Raw genomic sequence first — 27230 nt, forward strand, 5'->3', positions numbered from 1 at the left:
AAAGTGCAAGTTGTATCAAGGTTTGTTGCCTAAGTTTCAGCATTTTATAAAGCTACACCAAAGTGAAAAACCATCCGTCCATACGCTGCACGTCGAAATGTTTCGGCAAGTGAAGAAATTTCTGGCAATGTTTATGAAGGCTGATGAAGTGCCAGATGTCAGTGCACGGGCATTGCGCCATGTGAATGTGGAGGACAAGAAACTTCAGGTTGTGACAAGAGGCTGGCAGTTGGTGCTACATGTTTCCCGTTCCTGACTGAACTCAATTCAAAGCCAGGAAACCTGCACTGGATTGAAACCTTCTATGCAAACCTCTGGGGAAGCTATGTGAAGGCTGCAAGGCATCTGACTGACAAATTGCCCTTGTCAAATCACACCCTTATCACCCTTAGTGCCCTTGATCCCGCAGTAGCAGGGGAGGACACCACAGTTGCAGCTTTTGAGTACCTTGGCAAGTTGCTGCTGAATGTTGTGACACCAGCAGAAGCTCTTGGAAAGCTTCACATGGAAGTAAGAGAGTATGTTGTAGATGGAGATGTGAAAAATCTCAGTGATTCATTCCAACTGAAAGAACTGAGTGAAACACGGATAGACTGTGATTTTTTTGTCCCATGTTTTCAAGCTGAAGAATGGCCATGAGCTGAGATACCCAGTGCTTGGGAAACTTGTGAAGTCGTTGATAAGTATTTTCTCTGGTCCCATAGTAGAGGGGTCATTCAATATTATGGATGACATAGTGGAAAAAGTCAGTGGAAACCTGACTGTCGAAAACTATGAGGCAATTTTGAGAATTAAGTATCACCTAAGAGCCAAAGAAGAAACAAGCTGCACCACAGAAGTGTCACCCAAAATGAGAACAAACTGCAGGACGTCTTGAAGGAAATATCTGGAGTTTTTGGACCTGAAGAAGCAGCGGAGAGAAGAGAAAAGAATAAACCTGCAGGAAGAAGCTGTTAAGTGGTTGAGTGCCAAGAAAAGCAAGAGACTCTGATAGGCCCAGTATTTCACTGTGTGGCATGAAAACCAGCAGAATAGTGCATCAGATCAGACAGCCAGCACAACCCGAACACCTGCAGTTGGATCCACTCAAGCTAGTAAGTCCAACAGCAGCAGTCAAGTAGCCAGCACAGGCCAGAAAAGAAAAGGAGCACCTACATCAGGGGGGAGCATTCTGAAATATTTCAAGTCTAGTCAGTAGGACTAAATTCACAGGAAATTATGTGTGATATAATAATGCGATTATACACAGGAGAGAAGCCATTAGTATTATGTGGTCATACATGTTATGTTCATCCATATTAATCTGTGTCATATTAAAATATAATTTTACACATAATTTTACACAGGAGAGAAGCGGGTGGATATATATGATATTTTAGTTCACACCATTGTGTGATAATACGTACATGTGATGTACATCCCTAGTAATCTCTTTTTCAGAGAGGGAGAGAAACAAATGCATATCACAGTTCATTACTGTTAGAATGTTATATTGCCAGATGGTATTCACAGGAGAGAAACCATATTGTCACAAAGAGGAGAGACTGAGAAACCAAAAGAACAATAATACAATACATATCTGTCATTTTGTTTTCTTTTACACTTAGTAGATACAAGTAATTTCCTTGTAAGGATTTTGCATTCACATATTATTTGCTTATTTTTGCAGTGTTGATTTATGTAGTAATATAAGAAGAAAAGCTGACACTCTAGCTATAAAATTTGGATGCCATGTCAATGTTCTGAGTAGAGAAATATTGTGACTGAATATGCATTTACTATGATAATGTGTATACATGGTAATGTCACCTGTGATGGCATGTCAATTGATTATTAAGCAGAATCTCATCAGTATTATGATATGATATCTCTTTACCTAGTCTGAAAGCAGTTATGAAGTTATTTATAACATGTTAGTTGAGAGTTGATTTTTAATTGCCTATTCTTTGAGCCCAATCAAAAACAAACTAAATAAAGTTTTCATCAAGATTTAGCTATATTTATGAACTATTGTGTTGTTATATTCTGTACATGCTCCTACAGGATGCACAACATGCATTCAAAAGCCACATGTTGTGCCATACTGCATGAGATCACAAGAGAAATTTAACAGCTGTTTCAGGTCCACATTTAGTCCAAAGAATGCACCACAGGGCACTTACATTCTCAAAATTTCCTGGGGGAGCGACCCCCCCTTACTTTTCCAAATGCCTACGGTGTTCGGGGTAACTTTTGCTGTCTTGAATATTATAGATGAATCACATTGCTGTCTTTTTTTTCTGCTATGCATCCATGTGACCTGGAGTAGCACACGGTACTTTCAGTTTGATTACACTGTTCACATCCACTGCACATGATGAATGCGTACCACATACGTTATTACATATCAGCATTTCCTTTGCCCTCCCTGGCCGGGGTCCAGTGGAAGTGGGCATACGTGGCACAAGCAGGACATGCTGGCAGGCTTTGCCGTGACCGATCCATCTGAGTTCAATCAACCACAATCCGGTCATTTCAAATGCTGTTATGACACCGTCAGAAGATGTAGATTGTGATCAGAGGGTGCACAAATTGCACATAGGCCACCGTCAGGTGGGTGTCCCATCTTGACAGCACCTAGAGTTTTTTAACTGTGCAAAACACTCGGGACAGCCGAGTGAATGGGACCAACTATGTAGACTGTTCTGAGACTGCTGTCCATCCATCTTCAGAATGCATCCACCACTTCCCGATGTGTCATTCCAACTCCATTTGGCCTAAATCAGCCTATTTGTGACAGGGGGTTTACTTTTTGATTTATCCTCTACGATCTGTGACACGTTTTCTCTGCCCAGCCACAAACAATCTGGTTCTAAGCTTTTGCAGTTTTTCAGTTACTTTGAGAGGTCCAAGTGAAAATAATAAACAATTCACGATGTCCATGTGCATAACACCAGGCAGTGAACTCTCACTCTCTAACCAGGCAGATGACAGGATTTCACACAATCTTCATCACCAATTAACTTAATCTTCATCTCATAGCGTGATCCTGCTTCACTGTTGATTCCATCTCTGTATCTGAAGGCTGTCTCACAAAGTTTTGCAATGTTTTCGCAAACTTTTGCTATCAGGTTGATAGGGCTGGGTATCAATCAAAAATTTTCAATACCGGTACCAATTTCGATTCCTTCACTTCGATACCGGATCGTGAACGATACTTTTTTCAACACATAGTACAAATCTTGAGTTTTAGTTTTCAGCTTTGGTAATTTTCCACTCCAAGCAGTTTTCTTACAGAAACAAATAAGCAACAAATAATTTCCAGTGCAAAAGAACACTTGAAAACACTGTAGTTTTTGTCAAAAGCATTTATTTTCAGACATTTTGACATGCAAGTCTCTCCATAGAATCTGAGCTGAGCTGAGCTGGTTGCTGCACGTCAGGGCAGAACGTCTCATTTTGGAAGGAAAAGAGTTTTGAAAGGTGGAGGAGTTTTGAGGTGTCATTTGATTTAAAAGCCAATTTGCTTTGAAATTATTCATTCCGACTGGAATTAATCTTTCAAGCATGACTCACTCGGCAGAGAGCCGCGCAGCATTTGGAGTTGTTTGAAAGGAATGTTTCTTTCCCGCAACAAGAGAGGAGTCCCAGTTAGTGACTTTAATCTGCACAAAAGTGACTCACGATTGACATATTTTAATGGCTCTGAGAGGGGTTAAGAAGCGGAGTTGGCATTTCTGAAAGGCATTGAAGCAAAGAACCAAAGTAGCGGGTCGGAACAGTGCTTCATTGCTTCAAGCTTCAAAACGATGCATGTATTAAGTTGGCAGTTGAAGCAAAGTCCGGTGGTGGAGATTTTGAATCAGGCTGCTCGTGCTCTGTAACTACAGGTGGACCTGAATGCTGAGAGGAGGACAGCTGCGGACCGCTCTTCTTGCACGTCATTAATCTCTGGGTACCGAAACTTGGCACTGAAAAATGAGGTATGTTTCGATACTCGGTACCTCTGAAGCATTTCATTCAGTGCCATAAAAGAACCGAAGTTCAGTACCCAGCCCTACGGGGAGAGTAGAATGTATGCTTCCTCTGTCTTTTGGACACCGTAGTCTCATTTGAGGGTGGGCACTAAAGGGTTAAAATATGATGTATATGCAGTGGTGGGCACAACTAACCAAAAAGTTAGCTTCAATAACCATTAATCCAATAAATGAAAAGTTATCTTTTATGACGCTAAATCGATAAACTGCTAAGAAATGTATCTTTATTATAGATAACCGCTAATTTTTAGCGGTTGATTCAGACGCGACCACGTCAGATTACACTGTCGGCTTCTGATAAACCAGTTTCACTTTAAGCGCCGCAGGGGCTGCTGGGTAAATTCAAGAATCACAAACACATAAGAATGCATGAAAATGAATAAAAAAAAACCCTAAACTAGAAGCACTCAGAGAGTGCAAACCTCCGCCAAGGCCATGGGGTCACTGACGCCATAACATCTACACGCCGTGGAATCATTGAACCTAAAAAAGTCTAACAATGATGTTTGCTAGTAAAAAAAGTTTCATCTGCTGTGACTGGATAGCATGTATCCTTAGCGCTTGGCATCACAGTTTATTGCAACTTGCACCTTTCCCAGAAGCTACTGTCATCTGAGCACTGATATTGATATTGCATGTGTTTATAGACAAAAACAAATAAGAGACAAAATTCAATTTATTATTCAACTAAACTGCAAATATATGAATTTTTTAACATTTATGAAACACTTCTCTAAATAAATAACAGTAAATTCTGAAATAGAACTATTTTTTAAGTGCTGCATGTGCTACACAAGGCCATAGGGTCACTGACCCTAAAGAGATTCCCTCCTTGGCACATTGATCTATTCAACAATTCAGTGTTACAACCAAAACTATGATACATACACTTTTCTTTCCTTTATATTTGACATCCTTGACCATGAAAACATACCACTAGAACTTGGAATCACTTTTATGTCTTTATTAGTTCAAAAGTGATTGTATAAAAACGATTTTTTGGTAATGGCGGTTTTCTTCTGGATCTAGCTCCATAACATTTGAAGCTACATCAAATCTGATGACACCTTACTGAATCAGTACAGATTCAGCTACAATTTGGTGTTAGTTGTGCATCTCTAGCTTCATTTGTCACCTCACACTGACACATTTTCTATTTTCCCTATATTTTTGCATAGTCTGGATCACCAGATCCAGAATCCGGATCCGATCATCACCAAACTTTGTTGTTTGATAGAACATTTGACTATGTTACACCCTAATTTTTTCAAGCCTTTCTGCCTTGTTTTTGTGGAGTTAGAAACTAGAATGTCAAAATCCCCCCTATCCCGCAATGGTGAAGAATCCTTTAAAAAATTCCTGGGTCCGGATCGTGATCCAGATCACCACTAAAATTTAATCGTTTGTTCCTCTTGTCATTTCCAACCACTCCACAAAATTTCATCAAAATCCATTCAAAACATTTTGAGTTATCCTGCTGACAAACAGACAGACAGACAAACAAACAAACAAACTCGACCGAAAACATAACCTCCTTGGCGGAGGTAAAAAGGCTGTAGCCATAATGTGTGTGTGTGTGTGTGTGTGTGTGTGTGTGTGTGTGTGTGTGTGTGTGTGTGTGTGTGTGTGTGTGTGTGTGTGTGTGTGTGTGTGTGTGTGTGTTTCCTCTCCAACAGGAAGGTGATGGTTCCTCTCTGGGAACCATCACCTTATCATGGTGGAGAAGTTTGTGTGCCACTATGAACCTGAGGGCTGTGTTGTCTGGAGCCTTTGTACTCCTGGTAGGGTCTCCCATGGCAAATTGGTCTCAGGCGAGAGGCCAGACTAAGAGTGGTTCACAAGACACCATGATAAAACGAGGTAGTGGAAACGTGACCCGGCCTGGAGGACTCCTGGGGCACTCATCTGGAGCCAGGCCTGGATGAAGGGCCTGTCAGTGAGTGCCTGGTGGCCACAGAGCCCAGTCAGGCACAGCCTGAAATAGCAATGTGGAGTTTCCATTTCCACCCTGTGGGCTCACCACCCGCAGGGGGAACTGCTGGTGTTGGGTGAGCCGTCCTTTGGGTGGCAGTGAAAGTCGAGGGCCTCGACGGACCAGACCCGGGTGGCAGGGGCTAACTCTGGGGGTGTGGAACATCACCTCGCTGTGGGGGATTTAGCCGGAGCTTGTGCGGGAGGTGGAGCAATACCAGTTAGATCTGGTGGGCCTCGCCTCCACGCACAGCCTTGGCTCCGGAACCACTCTTTTTGATAGGGGTTGAACCTTATTCTTCTCTGGAGTTGCCCAGGGGGTGAGGCGACGGGTGGGTGTGGGGATACTCACGAGTCCACGGCTGAGCACCGCTACGTTGGAGTTTACTCCAGTAGACAAGAGGGTCACCTTCCTGTGTCTTCGAGTGGCGGTGGGGGGGGGGACTCTGACTGTTGTTTGTGCGTATGCACCGAACAGCATTTTGGAGTATTCGGCCTTCTTGGAGTCCCTGAATGGAGTCCTGTATGGGGCTCCGGTGGGTGACTCCATTGTTCTGCTGGGGGACTTCAACGCACACGTGGGCAATGACAGAGACACCTGGAGAGGTGTGATTGGGAGGAATGCCTCCCTGATCTAGTGATCGAGTGTCCAGATCAGGGATCAGGGATCTGGACACTCGGGTGAAGAGAGGGGCAGAGCAGTCAACTGATCACCATCTGGTGGTGAGTTGGATCAGAGGGTGGGGGAGGACTTTGGACAGACCTGGTAAGCCCAAACGGATAGTGCGGGTGAACTGGGAACGTCTGGAGAAGCCCACTGTCCGACAGATCTTCAGCTCACACCTCCGGCAGAGCTTCTCTAGCATCCCTGTGGAAGGGTGGGGGCATTGAACCAGAATGGGCAATGTTCAAAGCTTCCATTGCTGAAGCTGCAGCTGGGAGCTGTTGCCGGAAGGTCTTAGGTGCCTCAAGGGGCAGCAACCCTCGAACACCGTGGTGGACACTGGTGGTCAGGGAAGGCATCTGACTGAAAAAGGAGTCCTTCTGGGATATGTTATCTCAGCGGACTCAGAGGCAGTTGCAAGGTACTGACAGGCCCGAAGGGCAGCAGCCTCCGCTGTGGGGGAGGCAAAGCAGCGGGTGTGGGAGGAGTTCGGAGTAACCATGGAGAAGGACTTTCGGTCAGCACCAAGGTGCTTCCGGCGGACAGTGAGGCACCTCAGGAGGGGAAAATAGGGAACCATCCAAGCTGTCTACAGTAAGGATGGGACTCTGTTGACCTCAACTGAGGATGTAATCCGGTGCTGGAAGGAATACTCTGAGAAACTCCTGCATCAGACCGGAGCGCCCTCTATAGTAGGGGCAGAGCTGGAAGCTGATGGAGGATTTTCATCAATTTCCCTGGTGGAAGGCACTGAGGTATTCAAACAACTCTGCAGTGGCAAGGCCCTGGGGGTTGATGAGATCAGTCCAGAAATGCTGAAGGCTCTGGGTGTGGAGTGACTGACTTGGATGAGACGTCTCTTCAACATTGCGTTGAGGACTGGGATAGTGCCTAAGCAGTGGCAAACTGGGGTGGTGGTCCCCATATTTAAAAAGGGGGACCAGAGAGTGTGTGCCAACTACAGGGGCATCACGCTGCTCAGCCTCCCTGGTAAAGTCTACTCCAGGGTGCTGGAAAGGAGGGTTCGGCCAATAGTCGAACCTCAGATTGAAGAGGAACAACGGGGGTTCCGTCCTGGTCGTGGAACAACTGACCAGCTCTTTACTCTCATAACGATCCCAGAGGGTGCCTGGGAGTATGCCTACCCAGTCTACATGTGTTTTGTGGACTTGGAGAAGGTGTATGATTGGATACCCCGGGAGATACTGTGGGAGGTGCTGCGGGAGTATGGAGTGAGGGGGTCCCTTCTCAGGGCCATCCAATCTCTGTATTCGTAAAGCGAGAGTTGTGTTTGGGTGCTCGGCATTAAGTCAGACTCATTTCTTGTGGAGATTGGCCTCTGCCAGGGCTGCGCCTTGTCACCAATCCTGTTTGTGATATTCAGCACACTGCAGCGGGCCACTCACACCGTCCCCCTGTCTGCTGTGCGGAGCTGCGGCCAACTCCGGCAACAGGTCCAGAGACTACGCTTGCTGTTTTGATGCGGAGCGCTCCCGCAGCCCGCAAGAATAGACTTCTTGTGGAAACATCTGCGGTGCCGCAGGGTTTCGGTAACCGCAGAGCTCCGTGGCCACTGAGAGAGGTTTGTATCTTTTTAATGACTTGGATTCTCTGCGGGTCCCGCATCCATACCCCACAACGGTAACACCGGAGGCAGTGACAGCGAACCCTAAGATGCAGTCAGCTACAGGGTGTGGGGGCCCTGGTGGATGCATGATCCTTTTGAACAGGTGTAATCTTCTCCATCTCTGGGTCCAACATGATGACTTCATTACTACAAACAAGCTCCTCACCTTGATCCATCTCATCTGGTTCATCTGAGGGCAATGATAAAGGACATTATGATCAAGAAGTGATGCATTAGGGTTTACATAACAACACTTTTATGACACCATTAACCTTCCATCAACCCCACGACTTCCCACTGGTAACAGCATCAACTCTGTGCTCCAGAAACCAAGAGAAAACCTGGTACACTATAACAGCTACAATATTAAATTCAGATTAAGATTAAAATACTGTATTGTTGAACATTTTATGTCTACTGAAATTATGGCATTTGTAGGTCCATACTGACCAGCAGTCCAAATCCATTTTAAATTTTATCTCTTCAGAAAAGGATAATACATGTTGTTGCTAATGCCTAATACTACAGTGATTTGTCCTCCAGAAACATAAAATCATACCTGTTAATCTGGTGACACTGCTGACAGTCCTTGTTAGCTTCTCCGGTGGTCTGTCACATCCCAACCACAAACTAAAATGTTCCTCTGTGGGCTTTTTGTCAACAAAGTGAAAGGTGGTCTTTTAAAGTTAAGTTTTTTTCAGCCACATCCTTCTGGGCACCAGTGATATTGGTCACCCCTCCCGTTTTAAGCCTGGCCTGGGTAAAAGGAACTGATAAATAAATGCATTCTTATTCTGCAGATGGCAGTGCTTTATGCTACTGCTGTGGTGAACTTGTTGACATTTATTCCAGCTTGTTAAAATTATGTTCATAGGTGGTTTGATGACACCATAAGTGAGTGGTCGGGTTGTTTAATGTGCTTCAAAATGCCAAGTTTGATGCTGTTTGAACACAGTGATGTTGGACAGATTACAGACAGTTTAAAGATTGAAACACAAAAGAAGTCAGACTCCAGAAAAAAAAAAAAAAAATCACTTGTTAAATTGTCTGCTATTGTGAACAAATCAGAGTAATTGCTTGGATTATTTCAAAATCACTACATTTAAACAGGATGAAACTCGACATTCTGAAGCACATTAAACAACCTAACCACTCGCTTATGGTGTCATGTTGTTTCATAATTTAGACATCAAAAACACCATTGGACATAATTTTAACAAGATGGAATACACGTCAACATGTTCACCACAGCAGTAGCATAAAGCACTGCAATCTGCAGAATAAGGACACATTTATTTATCAGTTCATTTTACCCAGAATGAATTGCATCCAACTTGAAGTGTGACCAGGCCTAAAATGGGAGGGGTGACTGATATCATTGGTGCTTGTGTCCCCCGGTGGTGTGAAGCTGAATAGCCACGGCAGCACAGAGAAGTCTCCACACACACAAATTACTGCATGCATTTACAGATCTAATGCGGCAGGACTGTAGCAAAAGTCACAGGTAAGAACACAGCCAATACACACACACACAGTTTTTTATACTTTTGCTACAATAATGGCCTCATACCCCTTCAAATTCCTTGTATGTACAAACTTACTTGACAATAAATTTGATTCTGATTTTGATTCAAACTCAACTCAGATTGCAAGGCCAGTGACTTCAAACCTACAGAAGATGAACTCAAAGCTGCAAAGAGTGGCACTTAGCTCTGTCAGACTTGTTTTTTTTTTTTGTTTTTTTTTACTGTTTTACATGCTGCTGATTATTAATTTACTAATTTGTGAAGTTTATTGAAGATTCTGATTAAGTTTGCAAATGTCTGGATTAATTTTTGAATGTATATATTTTTATTTCAGTATATTTGGGGGGCATTTTGAGCATATTGAAATACTGAGGAGCACCCCCCCCCACACACACACACACACATTATGGCTACAGCCTTTTTACCTCCGCCAAGGAGGTTATGTTTTTGGTCGAGTTTGTTTGTTTGTTTGTTTGTCTGTCTGTCTGTTTGTCAGCAGGATAACTCAAAAACTTTTGAACGGATTTTAATGAAGTTTTGTAGAGTGGTTGGAAATGACAAGAGGAACAAGTGATTAAATTTTATTGGTGATCCGGATCACGATCCGGATCCAGGAATTTTTTAAAGGATTCTTCACCATTGCGGGATAGGGAGAATTTTGACATTGTAGTTTCTAACTCCACAAAAACAAGGCAGAAAGGCTTGAAAAAAATTAGGGTGTAACATAGTCAAATGTTCTATCAAACAACAAAGTTTGGTGATGATTGGATCCGGATTCCGGATCTGGTGATCCAGAATATGCAAAAATATAGGGAAAATAGAAAATGTGTCAGTGTGAGGTGACAAATGAAGCTGGAGATGCACAACTAACACCAAATTGTAGCTGAATCCGTACTGATTCAGTAAGGTGTCATCAGATTTGATGTAGCTTCAAATGTTATGGAGCTAGCTCCAGAAGAAAACTGCCATTACTGAAAAATCATTTTTATACAATACCTTTTGAACTAATAAAGACATAAAAGTGATTCCAAGTTCTAGTGCTATGTTTTCATGGTCAAGGATGTCAAATATAAAGGAAAGAAAAGTGTATGTATCATAGGTTTGGTTGTAACACTGAATTGTTGAATAGATCACTGTGCCAAGGAGGGAATCTCTTTAGAGTCAATGGGCCTCATGTATCAACGTTGCGTACGACGATATTTGAGCGTATATGGGGTGTACGCCAAAACGGCTGCGCTACTTGGCATTTATCAATGTGGTCGTTGGCGTACGCTGCGCTGAAAATATACACCAGGTCGAGAGGTGGTGTAAATTATACACCAAAATGAACCAGCACTGGAATCCACATAAAAATTAATATGATCAACATGATAAACAGTGCCATTATACAAATCAATGCATATGTTACATAAATAACACTTTCCTGATTATACTACATAATAATCAATACAAATCCCGCTTTTGCGGGATTGTTATGGCGCACGATCCGTGGCCACAGTGCTGACAGCAAAGAAAGCGCTGCTCACCTTTTTCTCCAGACGTCGAGCCTGGAGCCAGAGCAGCGCTGAGCTTAACTTTATGTGGTGTGATCGTTTTAAACAATGAAAATGATCATTACAACTGTAGTGTTGTCATCCCCTTAATTCGCCCGTGCTGCAATCAGGTAGGCTACTGTCATCTCCATTCATTTGTCACAATAAAATAAATAAAGAAATACATTTTAAAATAAAGAAATCAGACAAATTAGGCGTCTTATTGATTGAGCGAGCAAATATCCACGTCAGGAATTATTGACATGTGAAAAGAGAATACAGTGCGGTCCCTCGTTATAACGCAGCCTCGCAGTCCCGCGGAGTATTTAGTCCAATTTTGCATGCTATTAATTTTTTTTACAGTGTTCTGTGTTCTGCGTATCTGTTTATAAGAATCCTCTCGCCCAGACGAAGAAAGAGCGCCAACAACTACTCATAACTGTGTTTGTCACACGGACACAGACACCTGCTGCAGCGAGCGAGTGGCGGCCCGATCTGTGGAATACTGGTCAGACACTATTAATAATTTCTTATGTGTCCGACCTTGTACGTTGATCGTTAAAATTAAATTTGTTAGTTCTAAATGCCATCATTATTATTTATAGGTAAATGTTCTATTTTTATTTCTCAAACAAATGTTTGGGCCTGAAAACAGTCTGGTTTATTTTCCTACTAAGGTCTGAACTTTGAGAGTGTTTACACACAAGAGAAAAGTGAGAAAATGTTCATGCCTGATTGTGAAAGTGTATAAAGTGGTTTTACAGGGGTTTTACAGCATTAAAACATCTATAATAATTGTAAAAAATAACGCTGACTACGTCGCAGTTTCGCGTATTACGGGCTATTTTTTAGAACGTAACTCCAGCGATTAATGAGGGACCACTGTAACACTTTATTGATTATATACTACAAAATAATTGATACAACGGCCGCTTTTGGCACTCTATTGGCACGCGTCGTGATTGGTGAAGTTCTTATTCTTTGCTGTCTTCCTGGCTTCCATGTCGTAAAACGAGGGTGTGTCTGAGGTGGATTCTGAATATTTATGGGCGTGTTTATTATAATTACGATCGTTTCCACCCGCCGCATTTATCAAGATCTTGTCAGGCCTACGCCAGAATTGGGCAGGTGCGCACTGCTTGATACATGTCACGGGGACTTTGGTGTATTTCAAGTTTACACAGTAAATTTACACCACAAGTGCGCAACTTTGATACATGAGGCCCAGTGACCCTATGGCCTTGTGTAGCACATGCAACACTTAAAAAATAGTTCTATTTCAGAATTTACTGTTATTTATTTAGAGAAGTGTTTAATAAATATTACAAAATTCATATATTTGCAGTTTAGTTGAATAATAAATTGAATTTTGTCTCTTGTTTTTGTCTAAAAGCACATGCAATATCAATATCAGTACTCAGATGACATCAGCTTCTGGGAAAGGTGCAAGTTGCAATAAACTGTGATGCTAAGCGCTAAGGATACATGCTATCCAGTCACAGCAGGTGATACTTTTTTACTAGCAAACATCATTGTTAGACTTTTTTAGGTTCAATGATTCCACGGCGTGTAGATGTTATGGCGTCAGTGACCCCATGGCCTTGGCGGAGGTTTGCACTCTCTGAGTGCTTCTAGTCTTTCTTTTGTTTGTTTTTTTTTGTTTTGTTTTTTTTTTTCATTTTTTTTAAGACTCTCATATATCAAAGCAGCAAGCATCCGGCATTTATAGATGAAGATAAACCTTTTTTCTTTTTTTTTTCACGCTGCGTCTTTACGTGTCCGCGCGGGGGCGTGGCCTAGACAGGCTCGCGCAGCCCGTGCCTTTGTGTGGACCGTCAGTTTTCCTCCGTCCGTCCTTTCACCTGGACCGGCTGCTGGATGGTCGTCGGCAGCGGGATGAGCTCGGCGTGGCGCTGAGGGAGCCTGGTTTCGTGTCTGTGGATGTGTCTGTGCTGCCGGCGGAGACATGCGGAGCGCTGTGGCCGAGTCCGTGCTGGCGGTGTGTCTGTGGGCGGAGGTAAGCGGCTGTCTGCTCAGATCATCATCTGAATATAACACGCCAGCACCGAATGTACAAAGAGGACATGAAGTCTTCTTGGCGGGTTTGTTCAGTGACTGAGAGGATCTTCCTGAGCGCAGAATCCCGCAATCAAATCAATCATTTGAAGCTGTTTTTAGGCGCGTGCACTGCGGCCGAACACATCAAGGACGCGGCTGGCAAACTGACCTCATAACAGGCAGTCAAAGTCAACAGAATGTTAACTTGGATTAATTTAGCTGCTGTGTACTTCTGTGAGGGATTTTTCAATCTGTTTGGTAGAAGAGGAGGATCAGAAAACGTCCAAAAGTCAGTTTGTGTGCAGAACAGAGGACATTAAATAGAGGAGCTGCCTTTGATAATCCTTTATCTGTGAGCTCAGATGCGGCTGACTGTGGGTTCGAGGCCCTCGGGGGCCCACACTGTGTGGGCAGTGGGCTCAGACCAGTCTGTTTAAAAAAACATTTATTAACTGCATAAAAAACTACTTCAGTTGGTGCTGTGTGGTTGATCTTTTCCTTTCCATCTCCAATGTGTCTTCTTTGTTGCATTTATGCAGTTTTGTCTTTCCCTTTGGGAACGTTAATTATTTGCTGTGGGATGGTTTCTGCAGGCTGCTGAAGGTTGAAGAGTCCAGCATGCTGACATATATTATTAATTATATCATCATTATTTAATTTCCATAAACTGACAATATCCTTGTAGTTCAGAATCTGAGTTGGAGGAATGTTTGACAGCTTTTCAGTCCATCTTCAATGAACATGTTCAGTGTTTCCCTGAGATTTATTAATGTCTTTATTTTCCTCAGGCCCGGTGGTGCTCACCAAATCCCCCCTCATATTCCATGGTGCATTGTGATGAAAAATGTGAGCGCTCAGAAATGCAAATCTAACTTAGTTACTTTTACTTTCAAGGGGAGAGCAGTGACCGCAAGCTGGTGAATTACATCACACTTTACATAATAATTGTTTCACAGCAGTTATGTTTAACACCACAACACATCTAGAAGTTGTGGCTTTTATTGATAAGTAAAGACAGTTAGTTTAGTTACTTAAAGAAACGCGATCAAGAAGAATATGCTTAATAAATCCCATAATCAATCAATCAATCAATCAACTTTTTTCTTATATAGCGCCAAATCACAACAAACAGTTGCCCCAAGGCGCTTTATATTGTAAGGCAAGGCCATACAATAATTATGAAAAACCCCAACGGTCAAAACGACCCCGTGAGCAAGCACTTGGCTACAGTGGGAAGGAAAAACTCCCTTTTAACAGGAAGAAACCTCCAGCAGAACCAGGCTCAGGGAGGGGCAGTCTTCTGCTGAGACTGGTTGGGGCTGAGGGAAAGAACCAGGAAAAAGACATGCTGTGAAGGGGGGCAGAGATCGATCACTAATGATTAAATGCAGTGATGCATACGGAGCAAAAAGAGAAAGAAACAGTGCATCATGGGAACCCCCCCACAGTCTATGTCTAAAGCAGCATAACCAAGGGATGGTCCAGGGTCACCTAATCCAGCCCTAACTATAAGCCTTAGCGAAAAGGAAAGTTTTAAGCCTAATCTTAAAAGTAGAGAGGGTATCTGTCTCCCTGATCTGAATTGGGAGCTGGTTCCACAGGAGAGGAGCCTGAAAGCTGATGGCTCTGCCTCCCATTCTACTCTTACAAACCCTAGGAACTACAAGTAAGCCTGCAGTCTGAGAGCGAAGCACTCTAATGGGGTAATATGGTACTACGAGGTCCCTAAGATAAGATGGGACCTGATTATTCAAAACCTTATAAGTAAGAAGAAGAATTTTAAATTCTATTCTAGAATTAACAGGAAGCCAATGAAGAGAGGCCAACACGGGTGAGATATGCTCTCTCCTGCTAGTCCCCGTCAGTACTCTAGCTGCAGCATTCTGAACCAACTGAAGGCTTTTTAGGGAACTTTTAGGACAACCTGATAATAATGAATTACAATAGTCCAGCCTAGAGGAAATAAATGCATGAATTAATTTTTCAGCATCACTCTGAGACAAGACCTTTCTGATTTTAGAGATATTGCGTAAATGCAAAAAGGCAGTCCTACATATTTGTTTAATATGCGCTTTGAATGACATATCCTGATCAAAAATGACTCCAAGATTTCTCACAGTATTACTAGAGATCAGGGAAATGCCATCCAGAGTAAGAATCTGGTTAGACACCATGCTTCTAAGATTTGTGGGGCCAAGTACAATAACTTCAGTTTTATCTGAGTTTAAAAGCAGGAAATTAGAGGTCATCCATGTCTTTATGTCTGTAAGACAATCCTGCAGTTTAGCTAATTGGTGTGTATCCTCTGGCTTCATGGATAGATGAAGCTGGGTATCATCTGCGTAACAATGAAAATTTAAGCAATACCGTCTAATAATACTGCCTAAGGGAAGCATGTATAAAGTGAATAAAATTGGTCCTAGCACAGAACCTTGTGGAACTCCATAATTAACTTTAGTCTGTGAAGAAGATTCCCCATTTACATGAACAAATTGTAATCTATTAGACAAATATGATTCAAACCACCGCAGCGCAGTGCCTTTAATACCTATGACATGCTCTAATCTCTGTAATAAAATTTTATGGTCAACAGTATCAAAAGCATAAGGACTGGAAGGACTTTTTTTTTAATAACCTCTTAATGTTGCTCTCTAAGGGACTTTTTTCTTTTAAAATAACCTGTTAATTTTGCTCTTTGAGTGACACCAGGACAATACATTTCACTTAAAAAATACACATGCCCCCAAGTGTTTCTCAATTGTCCGCAAAGGTATTGGAAAACTTGATATTTCACACATTTTTAATTTGTTTATGCCATTTCAAATACAAAAAAAAAGAAATTTTTTAAAATTATCTTACTTAAACTTTGGTCCCACTGAATAAAGCCATGAATAATAAGCAATGTATGGATCACCGCACACAGCGCAGCTCATCTGATCAATTATATTGAGATGTTAAATCTATCAAAAACATACTTTCACAGCAGCTCATAAAGAAAGCATGAACATGCAACTGTTTTATCAAGTAATTACAATGTAAACATTACAAATAATTACATTTTAGACTGTTCCAAATATGTTCTCCACCTCATGAAGTGTGGGAAAGAGAGAAAGAAAAGCTGGAGATGAAACAGTCCTCCGTGATTCCAGAAGTGATTAGAGCTGTTTTCAACAGCCAAACTCTGAATGAAAATAAGTAATCCATTACAAAATAATTATTTTATAAACAGCATACAAAGCAGGTGGGATTGTCACGACGAAGTGTGCGAGAGTGCTGGGCCAAAATAACCTGTCCTGTCCTCGTAGCCACCAAGTACTTGGACAATGGGCCTCTAATAGCCTCGTCCTCACCACCAACATTCCTCTAACGTCCTTGTTTGTTCTCGTAGTACACCATACACAAACTGCCCCATGCTGTTTTTGCTAAATTTTGAACTTCTTGAAATTGGCGCCATGCTCATAGATTAACCTTGTTAGCCGAATATTCTGCTTCTTGGAGCCACTGTTCTCCCACATTTGTTGAATATCTCCTCTCTCCATGGCTCATTATTCAGTGGGACCAGGGCTTTACCTCAAACTCAAAGCAAATCTCTACAACTTGATATAAATTAATTAAAAATATAAAATACAGCTTCCTGGGTAAGTGGTGTAGAGGAGGATTTTCTTAAAAAGAAGACCTGAAAGTTCAGCTACAATTTGCCAGAAAGTACATCTGAGATGCAAGTCTAGATTTGATCTGTTTTGGTGAAAGAAAATTTTGTATTTCTTCATAATTGTAAATAAAGTCCAAGACATGCAGTGGGGAAAATAAGTATTTGACCCTGTCAGTTTTGCAGGTTTTCCCACCTACAAAGAATGGAGAGGTCTGTAATTTTTATCGTAGGTACACTTCAACTGTGGGAGACAGAATCTAAAAAAAAAAAAAAAATTCCAGAAAATCACATTGTATGATTTTTAAATAATTAATTTGCATTTTATTGCATAAAATAAGTATTTGACCCCCTACCAACCAGCAATTCTGGCTCACACAGACCTGTTAATTTTTCTTTAAGAAGCCCTCTTATTCTGCATTCTTTACCTGTATTAATTGCACCTGTTTGAACTTGTTATCTGTATAAAAGACACCTGTTCACACACTCAATCAATCACACTCCAACCTGTCCACCATAGCCAAGACCAAAGAGCTGTCTAAGGACACCAGGGACAAAACTGTAGACCTGCACAAGGCTGGGATGGACTACAGGACAACAGGAAAGCAGCTTGGTAGAAGACAACAACTGTTATCATTATTTATTAGAAAGTGGAAGAAACACAAGATGACTGTCGGTTTCCCTCAGTCTGGGATTCCATGCAAGATCTCACTTTTTGGGGTAAGGATGATTCTGAGAAAGCTCAGCACTACACGGGAGGACCTGGTCAATGACCTGAAGAGAGCTGGGACCACAGTCACAAAGATTACATTAGTAAAACATGATGCTGTCATGGTTTAAAATCCTGCAAGGCAGCAAGGTCCCCCTGCTCAAGCCAACACATGTCCAGGCCCATTTGAAGTTCACCAGTGACCATCTGGATGATCCAGAGGAGGCATGGGAGAAGGTCATGTGGTCAGATGAGACCAAAATGGAGCTTTTTGGAATCAGCTCCACTTACCATGTTTAGAGGATGAGAACAACCCCAAGAAAACCATCCCAACCGTGAAGCAAGAGGGTGGAAACATCATACTCTGTGGGTGCTCTTCTGCAAAGGGGACAGGACGACTGCACCGTATTGAAGGGAGGATGGATGGAGTCATGTATTGCGAGATTTTGGCAAACAACGTCCTTCTCTCAGTAAGAGCATTGAAGATGGGTCATGGCTGGGTCTTCCAGCATCACAATGACCCCAAACACACAGCCAGGGCAACTAAGATGGGGCTCCGTAAGAAGCATTTCAAGGTCCTGGAGTGGCTGAACCAGTCTCCAGACCTGAACTCAATAGAAAATCTTTGGAGAGAGCTGAAACTCCAAACCTGAAAGATTTGGAGAAGATCTGTATGGAGGAGTGGACCAAAATCCCTGTTGCAGTGTGTGAAAACTTGGTCAAGAACTACAGGAAACGTCTGACCTCTGTAATGGCAGACAAATGTTTCTGTACCAGTTGTTAAGCTCTGTTTTTCTAGGGGGTCAAATACTTATTTTATGCAATAAAATGCAAATTAATTATTTAAAAATCATACAATGTGATTTTCTGGATTTTTTTTTTTTCAGATTCTGTCTCTCACAGTTGAAGTGTACGTACGATAAAAATTACAGACCTCTCCATTCTTTGTGGGTGGGAAAACCTGTAAAACTGACAGGGGGTCAAATACTTATTTTACCCACTATATTCAGTGACTTGGAAATGTTCATGTTTCCATCACTTGACTTGTCTGAAGAAAACTGGCAATGAAACTGATTATTATTTACAGGTACTATACCAAAGCGAAGCATTACTTGTGCAACCCAGCCCACCAGTCTCTCTCTCTCTCTCTCTGTCTGTGTGTGTGAGTAACTGAGTAGCTGTGTGCATTTTATTTCATGTCAAAATAGTGTCATGGTGTTGGTGCTGTTGAAAAATTATTTTACATTTTGTACGTCATTAATAAACTGCAAATTATATATAAAAATCTCATCTCCTATGTCCTTAATATTTTGCTACTTTATTATATGTCAGCATTTAGCGACTGTGATTGCAGTTGTTTGTCCGAGAAACCAGTCAAATTTTTAACTTTTTAAACATGCTAATACTCCTCAGAAGCATTTACTAAAAATAAAATGTAAAGGGGAGGTGATGGTCTAGTGGTTAAATCGTTGGGCTTGAGATGAGAGAATCTTCAGTTCAAATCCCAGCCTGACGGAAAATCACTAAGGGCCCTTGGGCAAGGTCCTTAACCCTCTGGGGTCCGAGCGCATTTTTTGGACAGTTCACTCGCCTGGCATAAATGCTTTATTATTGCTGTTAACAGGTCTCCCTGCATCCCACAATCAAGTTTTATGTCTCTTTTTTCAGGACAACCTGTGCTTTCAGAATATATATGTTTTTGTTGTGTTTTATAAGTGTAATAAAGGTTTACAATCAAAAATAGGCAAGGAAAAAATAAAGCGAAAAATAATTTTCCACACATTTATTCAAAACACACAGCAAACTATAATAAACAACTGTTTTGACACTTTATAAAGGTAATTTGAGATCTTGTGTGAAAGACTGTACAACAGAAAGGTTCAAACAATAAACACAAATGTACATTTTGAACAATATATACAAAATGGTTTATGCGTTTTCTTGTCCACTAATATGGTAAACAGTGCTTTATGCAGAGAAAGCAACAGAGTTATCCAGTAACATTCACATGCAAACTAGTGGAGCAATAGTTACACACTCTTTGTTTGAGCATGTGAGATTGTCATCAGAGGCTCTCCGTCTGCTCCTGCTTTCACTTTCGCTGTGCGTAATGGCGCAGGGAGAATTGGAATAATATATACTCATTGGAGCACCCAGGGGGCTATTCAAACGGGCCAACTAGTGACATATCACTCCTGAAAACGATCTTTGGCTTTTCACGTGAGGTAAATCTGCCGTACGATTGGATTTTGGAAAACCACGTGATGGTGAACCAATTCTGATTGGACACTCACATTGCACATGTCATCACACAGCTTCTATGAGCAGTACAAAGATAGCCGATGGCTGGCTCGAAAGTCCACGGAGTTAACTTTTCAGCAAAAAAAAAAAAGTATGTTTCTATCTCATATCATTAAAAAGTTATTTATAATTTAGTAAAGCTTGGTCTTAGCCATTCTATACGATGGCGTTGGCCCCAGAGGGTTAATTACCTAATTGCTCCCAGTGTGTAGTGAACGCTTTTGTATGGCAGCAGACATCGGGGTGAATGTGAGGCATTATTATAAAACGCTTTGAGCATTTGATGCAGATGGAAAAGCAGAACCAGGCTCAGGGAGGGGCAGTCTTCTGCTGGGACTGGTTGGGGCTGAGGGAGAGAACCAGGAAAAAGACATGCTGTGGAGGGGAGCAGAGATCAATCACTAATGATTAAATGCAGAGTGGTGCATACAGAGCAAAAAGAGAAAGAAACAGTGCATCATGGGAACCCCCCAGCAGTCTACGTCTATAGCAGCATAACTAAGGGATGGTTCAGGGTCACCTGATCCAGCCCTAACTATAAGCTTTAGCAAAAAGGAAAGTTTTAAGCCTAATCTTAAAAGTAGAGAGGGTGTCTGTCTCACTGATCTGAATTGGGAGCTGGTTCCACAGGAGAGGAGCCTGAAAGCTGAAGGCTCTGCCTCCCATTCTACTCTTACAAACCCTAGGAACTACAAGTAAGCCTGCAGTCTGAGAGCGAAGCGCTCTATTGGGGTGATATGGTACTACGAGGTCCCTAAGATAAGATGGGACCTGATTATTCAAAACCTTATAAGTAAGAAGAAGAATTTTAAATTCTATTCTAGAATTAACAGGAAGCCAATGAAGAGAGGCCAATATGGGTGAGATATGCTCTCTCCTTCTAGTCCCCGTCAGTACTCTAGCTGCAACATTTTGAATTAACTGAAGGCTTTTTAGGGAACTTTTAGGACAACCTGATAATAATGAATTACAATAGTCCAGCCTAGAGGAAATAAATGCATGAATTAGTTTTTCAGCATCACTCTGAGACAAGACCTTTCTGATTTTAGAGATATTGCGTAAATGCAAAAAAGCAGTCCTACATATTTGTTTAATATGCGCTTTGAATGACATATCCTGATCAAAAATGACTCCAAGATTTCTCACAGTATTACTAGAGGTCAGGGTAATGCCATCCAGAGTAAGGATCTGGTTAGACACCATGTTTCTAAGATTTGTGGGGCCAAGTACAATAACTTCAGTTTTATCTGAGTTTAAAAGCAGGACATTAGAGGTCATCCATGTCTTTATATCTGTAAGACAATCCTGCAGTTTAGCTAATTGGTGTGTGTCCTCTGGCTTCATGGATAGATAAAGCTGGGTATCATCTGCGTAACAATGAAAATTTAAGCAATACCGTCTAATAATACTGCCTAAGGGAAGCATGTATAAAGTGAATAAAATTGGTCCTAGCACAGAACCTTGTGGAACTCCATAATTAACTTTAGTCTGTGAAGAAGATTCCCCATTTACATGAACAAATTGTAATCTATTAGACAAATATGATTCAAACCACCGCAGCGCAGTGCCTTTAATACCTATGGCATGCTCTAATCTCTGTAATAAAATTTTATGGTCAACAGTATCAAAAGGCACTGAAAGGCCTACAAAAGGCCCTACTTTGTTACATACTACATGTAACAAAGTAGGGCTTGTAACTTAAGATGTTTTAACTGCTTTGATTAAGGGAGTAGGAGGGGCTTTAAAAATGCATCTTTGTTTTTTTCTTTAGAAAGTAAATTTAACAAGTTTTCAGAGGCAATAAACTCACACAAACATAACACATTAAAACACACATGCGCACACACGGGATAAACACGTTCTCTCTCTCTCACACACAGGCTCTTGGTCAATGCACACAGTAAATTAACCTTTTCAACATTTTTTTTATCAGTTAACCACAACGAGCGACAGATCCATGTACACATACAATCACACACAGACAAAAACAAACACACACACACACCCACGTACATGAAAATGATGGTCTGCTTCATCACGCTGATTTTATTTTCCCCATTTTTTTTGTCTGTTAGGATCTTAAGGATATCTGTTCTGTACATCTTGAACCTCTTCTCATATCTATTTGTGCATCCAAATGCACAACAACCTGGCATTTCCAGCAAATAAATAAATAAATAAACTGGATATATAGGCAGATAGCTTAACAATAAACCTGAATTTGGCCCCAAGATGGCACCACGAGTCACGTGACCATTTTTTTTTTCAGCTCATCATGTCACTACTCTCTGTGTAAAGGGACTCTACTCCCCCCCCCCTTCCTTTTCCTATTTCCACTGCTTCTGTGCACCTTCTCAGCAAGCAGGGGCGCCTGTAGATGCAGGGAGCACCATTTAGCCAATTCCCCACACAGTGATATGAAAATCACTTTGCGGCAAGGATTTTTATTTATTTATTTATTTAAGTGCTCTTGCTGCCCCCTATGTCTCATGAAAAAAAAAGTCACCCAGGTGTTATTTCTACCCGGTTGTTTCATGTAATTTACTGCCCCTTACCAAGAACCAAACCATTGTATTCCTCATTTTTAGTTTACTTAAGGTCACGACAAAAACCAGGCCTGTGTCCCTCACAGTGTCCATTGTCATGGTCCTTTTTTCTGGTCGTCTCAGGATGTCTTCTTTAGATAGCACAAACTAATTGCAAGTGGTTTGCAAGGAAAGGACACAACACTTTGGAATAATTCAGCCTTAAGCAAGATAAAATGCACAGAGTTTTTAAGTTGATTTAAGCCTTCGACACAGAGCTTATACAAACTGAGTCCTCTAGAGAGACTGAATATGTGACGACCGCGCTCATCTATTTATTGGAGACCTGCGGGCATCGCTCCTCCTTCGACTTTTTTTATTTATTTTATTCCCAAGACATGGTTTTCTATTGGAAGCGTCCTCTAGTGAACCCTAAGCAGGTGTTAGGCCATTATTTCAATGTGACAAACGCTCCCATTAAAACTTGAAGGATTTACAACTGATTTTTAAAAAAAAAACCCTTCTGCCACAGGTGCAGCTGGCCTGAGGCCCACTGCACCTGGCCTGCGGGAAAGCACCTAAGAGGCCTTGGAAAGTACCTGACAGACCGAATGACTAATAGAGCCCTTTTTTGGGTTGAACACCTGCTAGTTCAGCCAGAGGACATATAGTTCAGATCAGGACACTTGATAGTTCATCATAGTTCAAATAAGGACCTAAAGATTCTTCTACAGTCCCTCCTCTGGGACTCAAAAGAGTTCCATTACATCAACTATACTCTTGGGCTGTTTACTGACAAGACGTCCTCATTTGTGTATTGCAAAAAAAAGGAAAAACACATCACTCGAATTACTGATAACTCTGGTGCGGATATGAATATAAGTGATACTTCACACGGTAAATATATTTAAGTTTAAGTGCAGGTGAACCTACATACTAAGGCACAAGGTGATCAATTAGCTGGATTATATCAACGCAAGGTGACATTCAAACATTGAGTTTTGGTGTAATTCAAGGCACTTAAAATGGCCACATAAAACAAGTTACAGCAACCTCTTAATCATGGCAAAGTAAAGGCATTACATTGACATTAGTGCAACCAATCATCTTCTGGCATCTATTGTCTCACTCAACCAGAGGCTCCAACCCATTATACTTGGTTCTACATATTATTTTGTTAAAGCGTCACACATTTATTACTTAAATGCATCAAACAACCCCTTCGTTACCACTATTTAGTCAACCAATCAAGAAGCTATTCTAAGGTTAGCGCAGCTATATCTAGTTAAATGATAAACACAATAAATGGTTTCCCTTCATGTCCGTCCTTAAGTCATTTGCCTTAATCAATCATATAATGGTTTTCATTATAGGCCATTTCTCAACATTTTCCACTTTGTTTTTCTTCTTTTTCAGCTTGTTTTCTAATGCCCTTTTTGGCCAGACGCCAAATTTAGGCGATGCATGTCTCTTGAGGCATGCTATAATTTAAGAAAAAGGGGTCCCTATGGTGCATTTTTACTACTAAATCTCCAAACACACCGTATAAGGGTCCCCTTTTTATAACTTCGCAATGTGATATCTGTGTGTATGCATTTAGCTTTATCTGTGTTACGCAGATGATGGTAAGGACAGACATTTACCCGACCTTCGTTACTAACATATATCCTTCTTTGTTTTTATTTACACTCAGATTTCTGAAACCAGTCCGCAATTCAAACTCAAGAACCAAGGTCATCGTCCGTTTTCAGTGCCATTACGTCAGTCCGCGCTCCTCAGCATTTACTCAGCGTCTGAAGTTTTGGGAGAAGTTGGGGAATATGGGGAGGTTGGCCTTTCAGGGGTAGTGGGGGAAGGATCAAGAATTCTGGCTTTCAGACAGTCGCGCAGTTCTCTGATGGATCTTTCCAGCTCCTTGTGCTGCTTGGCCAGGTTGTACAGGGCCCCCAGAGAATTCTTGCCCACATTCAGGGTGGTGGTGGCCAGCCCTAGGTGTTCCCTCTCCATATGCTCCATCATGCTGGCTAGCATGTCCATACTAGACTGAAGACAACACAGTTGAGTATGGAGGCCCTCCTGAGCACAAGAGATGTTGGCATTGTCACGGTGTATCCTTAACAGGTATGCAGCTGTCTGACTCAGTTGTGGCATGATTTCCTCAAATAGCCCATGGGGAATGTGATTTGTGAAGGGCAGGAGCTGCTCCAAGGTTTTTGGAGCAGACTCTTGTGGAAGACGAAGCTCTCAAGCCAAGATTGCCATGTCCAGTGGGGTGACCATGACCAGATTAAGGTTCTGCAGTCCAGGGGACAGGAAGTACAAGGGGGAAGGCATTTCGTGTGTGGGGGGAGTATTGTTGATGTCGCACGGGCAAGTGGTTGGGACACTCTGGGCATTTAGCAGCCTGTACAAAGCTCCCCTCTGTCCTGGTGGGTGAGTTCGGCTAAGGTCCACCCCTGCTGATCCTCCTCCAGAGGCACTGGGCTGATTGGAATATCTCTCCTGCCTTGGGGGTGAAAAGCTGGGGACAGGTCCTAGCAGCGAATTGGGTCTAGGATGCACTCGGGCGGTTGCTGCATATGGCCGACCTTGGCTGCCTCCCCTGGAGGGTATCGTTGCCACTGGCACATGTGACTGTCTCCATGGCATCTGCGGAAGGGGTGTGTTCCTGAGTCCAAAGGGTCCTTCAGATGATGGTGGAGTCCTCGTGCCAACTCTTGCTGCAGGCAGATTCTGTCAAGCCGTCATCGCCAGGTGCTGGAACGATGAAGATCCTTCTGTTGCCAACTGGTTTAGCTGCTGGATGGATGGCGGCTGTGGCGACCAATCATGGCTCGACCGTCCCTCCTGTATATCCTCTTCTCCAAACAGTTCTGAGAGTCCAATCAGACTTGATAGAGGCAGATCAGGCATAGGTCCCTGATCAGGGGAGTCTGGTCTCTCAGCCATACTCCTGTGTCCTATTAATATACATATACGTTCATTATTATAGTTCCATGTCATTCTTTCAGATACTGTCTATCCTATCCCTCATTGTTGTGGGTGCATGTGTGTGAATGTAAATGTGCGTGCATGTCTTCTTCCTCGTCTACAATATCACCAAGCATGGTCCATCCCAGTCCTCCCTATCTGGGGTATACGCCACAATATTAGGTAGCTGGGGGCTGTCGGGGAGGATAATTGGTATTTCATCCATTTCCATATATTCTGGTTCTCTGTCTATTTAGTTTGTGCTTTCTTCTAGGGCTCGGACGGCTAACAGTGGGAGCTGTCCTACTGTGGATGAAATCAATTTATTGACCAGAAATTTTATCAAGGGAATACCACAACATATTACCAGCAAGACCGCCACCCCTGTTAGTGCCACGACTACACCTATCTGATATAACCAGTCTTTCCATGATATCCACCCTCTCCTTAGAGCCCCAAATAGTGTAAATAGTGGGCCAATATTCACTCCAATCCCTACGATGTATCCAGAATCGTCAGTTTCATTTCTCCCTCCTATGGAGTTACTTAATAGTTCCTGTTGCATCTCTTCAAGTGTGATTAAGAGCTCTGTCAAATTTCCGTCTTCCCCTGTACGCATGGGAATAGCTGTGCAACATTCGGTGGCTTTGATCATAATACAAACTCCTTGTTCATCAGCCATCATCATCTTGATAGCTAATCTATTTTGCATTGTCATTAGCGAGGTGGCGTGCAGTTGTTCGATTAAGGCTCCTACAGCTGCCAATGTCCAATTCAAATATCTTTGTTGATTATACCACAAGTAATTAATCCACTGCACCTCCTGGAACCTAGAACGGACTTTTGGAGTAACCCCGAACAGAGCCAATGCCCATCCCCATTTATCCCCGTCTTCATCTGCTTTGACTCTGCTACTGTCTATGGCTTCTAATTGTCGGGGTATCCCTTCTGGTATCCCGTTTCTTACTGTGACGTTGTAGTCTGTTTTAAATGTCATTATTCCTCTTTTCTTACGAAGTTTCTGTGGCATGGGTTGTATTGAATTTGGCATTTCAGTTACTGTTATTGCTCCTGTGAGCATCACGGGAGCACAAAGGCCTTTCCAATTAGGGGACAGCGATGACAGGAGTTTCCTTTTTTGTCCGCATATCCAAAAGATGTCAGCTAAGGGTACCGTTCCCTTAGCTAAATTTGGAGTAGATACCCATGAAGCATGGGTGAGATTCAGTCCAATTACAGACCCCCCTGTGGCCGGTACTATTTGTTCACACTGTATGCCTGCTGCTGGCAGGGTGTGACATACGGTAATGTTCTATGATGCTTTGGCCGGTTTATATTCTTGCTGCTTTTGCATACACTGTATGTGGTGTTTTGATTGGGTCGTCCCTACCTGCCAGTCGCTTATGTATTGTGCTACTAAGCCTTTAGCTATACAAAATGGGTGTATCATCCCTTTCTCTATTTTAATCATAGGTGGAACGGTTCCTTCTGTACTTAGAGGCACTGGACAAAGTTTACTGTCGGCAGCATATTTTTCATCACCTACTGCCATTTTCATAACACATTGTGTATAGCACTCTGCTTGGTCTGAGTTATGTTGGGGACTCCTATAACAGTTGTTGATATCAGGTAGGGGTTTAGCCTGATGTATCACACCCTTCCGGTGACAGGCTATGCAAGGC

General features: G+C 42.2%; 1 protein-coding gene across 1 annotated transcript in view; it reads left to right on the forward strand.

Moving 5' to 3' along the window:
- The first annotated feature begins 13224 nt into the window (after positions 1-13224).
- The window catches only part of vopp1 (VOPP1 WW domain binding protein), a 163806-nt gene continuing 149800 nt past the window's right edge, over positions 13225-27230 (forward strand). The window contains exon 1 of the mRNA XM_034173021.1: positions 13225-13353. Coding sequence (XP_034028912.1) covers positions 13303-13353 — 51 coding nt within the window. The 5' untranslated portion in view covers positions 13225-13302. The remainder of the gene's footprint in view (positions 13354-27230) is intronic.

The sequence above is a fragment of the Thalassophryne amazonica genome, chromosome 1 (genome assembly GCF_902500255.1).
Source record: "Thalassophryne amazonica chromosome 1, fThaAma1.1, whole genome shotgun sequence".
NCBI lineage: Eukaryota > Metazoa > Chordata > Actinopteri > Batrachoidiformes > Batrachoididae > Thalassophryne > Thalassophryne amazonica.